The 4,862-nt window shown below is 44.6% G+C and overlaps 1 protein-coding gene across 1 annotated transcript; it reads left to right on the top strand.

Moving 5' to 3' along the window:
- The first annotated feature begins 323 nt into the window (after window positions 1-323).
- On the top strand, window positions 324-3,657 carry LOC113445278 (F-box/LRR-repeat protein 8-like). The gene is made up of 2 exons (XM_026714394.2): window positions 324-502; window positions 2,685-3,657. Exons 1-2 carry the CDS (start codon window positions 339-341, stop codon window positions 3,655-3,657), a joined length of 1,137 nt encoding a protein of 378 aa, XP_026570179.2. The 5' UTR covers window positions 324-338.
- The last annotated feature ends 1,205 nt before the right edge of the window (window positions 3,658-4,862 follow it).

Raw genomic sequence — 4,862 nt, 5'->3', positions numbered from 1 at the left:
CATTACCCAACTAGGCAACATTAGCAGGGCGAGAAGGGAGTGGGGTTTGTGTCAGGAAAGAGTAGGAGAAGGGGAGGAGGACTGTGGGGTCCTTGTTGCTCTCTGAGCTTGGTGGTTTTATTCCAGACGTTTCCTTATCCAAAGTAGGTAACATTATCCGTGCTAGTAGTGGCACTGATGGTGTTACCTAGTTGGGTAATGAAACGTCAGCAAGAAAACAATGAAACTCAAGAGAGCACCAGGGATCTCTCCTTTCAATCCAGAACTGCAATTTTTCCTTTCTTGTTTTGGGGCTGCTGGGATTAATTTTGCAGGGAGTCGTCCTCGAGGCTCGGAGGATGGCTAACATGACTGACAATCTTTGGAACTACATGCCTGAAGAAATTATGGCCGGTGTCTTTTCCCTCCTCTCGGTTAGAGACCGATACACGGTTTTACACGTGTGCAAGAGATGGGCTACGGCTGTGGCTTCCTCTGCGGTCTGGAGTTTTACGGAACTTCGGTAAGGAGAAGAGGCCGCTTTTGTCAAGGGGGTGGCACACGTCATTGGAGGGAGCTCAGGCACTGAATTAAGCCCTCCTTTGGTTGGCTGGTCATGTGACACGGACCAGTCTTTAGGGCTGGTGATCTGCAGCCCAGCACAAGGTGCAAAATCGCTGGTTATTTAGCATGTGTCATATCATACACGGACTAGCAACGTAGATTAATATTTCACCTAGATTAGTAAAAACAAAATAAAATATAAATGTCAAACACCAATGTCTTGAGCAAGGGGTTGGACTAGAAGATGGGTTCCTACTCTACTCTACATATTCTGTTCTATATTCAGTGCATTAGGACAAAATTGGTCCTGGGAAGGAATCTATTGGAAAAGGCTGTGTTCAGTTTTACTGGTCTACTGCTGCCTTACTGAATGTATTTTTAAATTGGAGGCATATTTGTAATCACAGTGAGTGCATTCAAGAGAGGGGTTTAATTGCAGAAATTAGAATAGAATAGAGCTTGGAGGTCATCTAGTCCAGCCCCCTGTCAGGCAGGAGAACCTATACTATTTCAGATAAGTGACCGTCCAGTTTCTTCTTGAAAATCTCCAGTGATGAAGCACCCACAACTTCTGAAGGCAAAGCTGTTCCACTGGTGAATTGTTCTTTAGACTAACCCGACCCAAATCCTGCAGCCGTTCTTCATATGTTTTAGTCTCCAGGCCTTTGATCATCTTAGTTTGCTCTTCTCTGAACTTTTTCCAAAGTCTCCAACATCTTTTTTGTAATATGGTGACCAAAACTGGTTGCAGTATTCCAGGTGTGGTCTTACTAGGCTTAGCATACTGGGTAAATCCTGGTTTACTCCTTCTATGAAGCTAGGAATAGAAGTTTCTCCTTAGTTCCAGGTTGCTTCTCTCCTTGATTAGTTTCCATCCATTGTTTCTTGTCCTGCCTTCCGGTGCTTTGGAGAATAATTTGACCCCCTCTTTTAGAACTGCCTGTTTATAGAATAGCTGTCATCTGGAGCAGGCCCAGTTGCCAAACCAATAAAAATTTGTACGCCAGTCAGGTTGGTCTCTAATATTTTGGGGCTAAAGTCATTTGCTATAAGTACCGTAGTATGAGAGAGTGAAGGTTTGCACTATAGATAGTTCTTGATTTGCAACCATAATGGGGACAAATTTCCATTTCTAAGCTGTGCTGATTTTGCGACCTTTTTATTGCCATGATGGTTGAGTGACTCATTGCAGTTGTTAAGTGAATGACGTATTTATTACATGAATACAGGGAGTCCTCAACTTGCAACAGAATCATAGCAAGTGACTCTTCCGAACCCCTGCGAACCCCCAGCAGCCCACCCCTGGCTTCTCCCTTCACATTGCTTGTCAGAAGGACACAAAAGCTGATCACTTGGCCCTGGGACACTGCAACCATCATAAGTACATGCCAGTTGCCAAGCATCCAAATTTTATTTTTTTATTTTTTTTAAATAAACTTTATTCATCTTTTATATCTTTAAAAACAAACAAAGAATGTAAATACCTTGACTTCAACAGATTGTAACATACATCTTATACTTCTATTTTGTGCATTATTTACAAATTTATTCAATTTATGCGAATGTAAATATAAGCATCCAAATCTTAATCGCATGACCACTGGGATGCTGCAACAGTTGTAAGTGTGAACAACAGCCAGCTGGTCAGGGCTGTTTTAACGTTGAATAGTCACTAAACCAAATGGCTGTAAGTTGAGGATAATCTGTAAATGAGCTTGCAAGGACTTCTGCTCAAGAGGTGGTATTCAGCCGGTTCTGACCAGTTCTGGAGAACCAGTGGTGGAAATTTTGAGTAGTTCGGAGAACCGGAAAATCCCGCCTCTGACTGGCCCCGCCAACCCCATCTCTTCTCTGCCTCCCATTGAATCCCAGCTGATTGGCTGGGTATGTTTTGGTTGCTCTGCACAAGAGAACGGAGCTGGAAAGCAGGTTAGTGGAGTGGGGAGGGAAGGGGGATTTTGCAGTATCCTTCCCCTGTCATGCCCACCAAGCCAGGCTACACCCACAAAGCCACGCCCACAAAGCCAGTAGTAAAAAAAAATTGAATCCCACCACTGCCTCCACTGTCCTGTTTTGGAACTTGCTAGGTGGCCTCATGAAGGTTTCTTTGTCCCTTTCCTTCCCCCCAACAATCCTTTCAGTTTTGACTTCGAAAAAGATGACGAAGCCTATATATTAAGGACGTTACACCCGTACCTGGTCCATATCCGACACCTGAAGATCATACTGAACCAGTACTTGGAGTTAAACCGAAGACTCGTCACCCAAACCTTAGACATGCTGACCTACAGGAGGATCAGTCTGCGGGGGCTGTGCATTATCTGCCAGGGGTTGAACCCTTACTTCTACTCTGGCCAGGATCTCCTGCATAGCGTCCGCCTGCTTTGCCAAAGCAACCAGAACCTCGACCTGCAACACGTCGATCTTCGGCAGATGCCTTTCATCCTGGACAACGGGATGGTGCTACTCCTGGCTTCCAAGAACCCAAACCTTCGCACCTTTCTGATCAACAACCGAGCTCCCGGAGTCATCATCCTGAAACCCAGGACGGTGGTGGAGGTGGCACGGATTTGCCCGAAACTTACGGTGTTGGGCGTTCATTATACCAACCTGTCGAAGGACCTCTTCCAAGAACTAGTGAAGCCCAACAGAGGCCCCTTCAAATGCTTGGACATTTTATACGAAGGCCTGGAGAAGAACATTCCCGAAGAGTGTTGGGCTACGATGAGCCGGAGGCACCCCCAATTCCGGGTAAAGTTGGAATTCGCTGCTATGGTGGACACCACCAAGATTCCCGGCGTCCTCAAGGCCGGCATTCCCATGAAGTCTCTGCAGTTCAATTACCTCCATTACATGACTGATCACCTGAGGCTAATCACCAGCTACTACAGCCAGACAGTGGAGAGACTCATCCTTTACACAGCCTCTTCAGAGGCGCTCAACATCTCCCTGATCGAGTTGGCCAAGAAATGTGGGCGTCTGAAGGAGTTTCATTGTTACTGCGTGGTTAGCCAAGCCGTGATAGAGGCGTTTCTCTCGCACTGTCCCGACTTGAGAAACTACACACTGTCCACCACACTCTTGTCTTCTATGCTACCAATATTGTGCCCCTAACTTGGCCAAGTGCCACTTGAACATCCCCAGTCCTGAAGCATAAATGCAACACGATTTGGGACGTAAAAAGGGGTATGGTGCACTTTCTTCCCGCGGGGCGAGCCATTTAAATAAAAGTGCTTTCTTTATATATATATATATATATATATTTCTTTATATATATATATATATATATATTGCTTTCTTTTATTTTGTTATTGATGCACAGATCTATTTTATAAATCGCCCGATCTGGGAATGTTTGTAAAGGATCTTTGCTTTTTTTAAAAATAATCATAATCTCTCGATATGCACAGTTCATCACAGAAGGGAAAGCACAGAATTTGGGGGGGGGACGATGCAAGATTTGGTTTATTCTGCATTTCTGGATTCTAATTCCGCTGCAGATTTTAATATTTTCTAATTCTTGTTATTTGGGAGATACCATGGTCACCTGTGAGTCACAATAAAGATTTTGCAAATTTTGAACAGTTTATAATGGTCTTGCTGTTTCCTTAGTTTTTTTGCCTGGACCATAAAAAAAATCACTTTATTTTTTGTCATGCAGGTCCCAAGTTACATTAAGTCGGGGTGCAGAGCCAGCCATCTCAAGGGTTTTAGTAGCTTCAGAGCATCTCTAGATTTTGGTATAGAATTACGGTTTCCCATGGCATAAAACTGCTCAGTTTCCACAATGGAAAATTCTTTTTGGCATCCTTCTTTTAATTGCACTGAAATTAAAATTCTGGAGATGCATAGGTAGTCTTTGCTCAATGACCGGTTGCTTAACAACCATTCAAGGTAGGATGAACACCTCACTCCCCCCAAAAGGTACTTACGACCTGATTCCACTTGCTGCACTTCCTCTGCAGTTTTTCAGGCACTTGGCAACTGGCTCACCTTTACACCCAGTTGAAGCCTTTGTGGTCACGTGACCACAACTTAGCTCTTTGGTCATCCTCCACACACACAGACCTGGCAAGCTCCACTCCACCTCCTCACAAATCCACTCTTTCTAGCACTGATGATGTTGCCTAGTTGAGTAGAGAAATGTTTGCAAGAAAACCAAGCTCCACACCAAGGAGTTGGCGTCCTCTTCCTCCTCCCCCTCCTCCTCTTCCTCCCCCTCTCCCCCGACAAATCCACTCTTTCTAGCACTGATGATGTTGCCTAGTTGAGTAGTGAAATGTTTGCAAGAAAACCAACAAGCTCCGAGAACACCAAGG

This window comes from Pseudonaja textilis, chromosome 11 (assembly GCF_049901715.1).
Source record: "Pseudonaja textilis isolate UNSWEBS1 chromosome 11, rPseTex1.2, whole genome shotgun sequence".
Classification (NCBI taxonomy): Eukaryota; Metazoa; Chordata; class Lepidosauria; order Squamata; family Elapidae; genus Pseudonaja; species Pseudonaja textilis.
The sequence above is the reverse complement of the archived record's forward strand: the minus strand, read 5'-3'. Positions and strand labels throughout refer to the sequence as shown.

Bases quoted from the DNA above. Each gene is read 5' to 3' on its own strand.
- LOC113445278 (XM_026714394.2), top strand. From the start codon at position 339: ATGGCTAACATGACTGACAATCTTTGGAACTACATGCCTGAAGAAATT. The intron at 503-2,684 runs GTAAGGAGAAGA...CAATCCTTTCAG, and splicing joins TGGAGTTTTACGGAACTTCG to TTTTGACTTCGAAAAAGATG.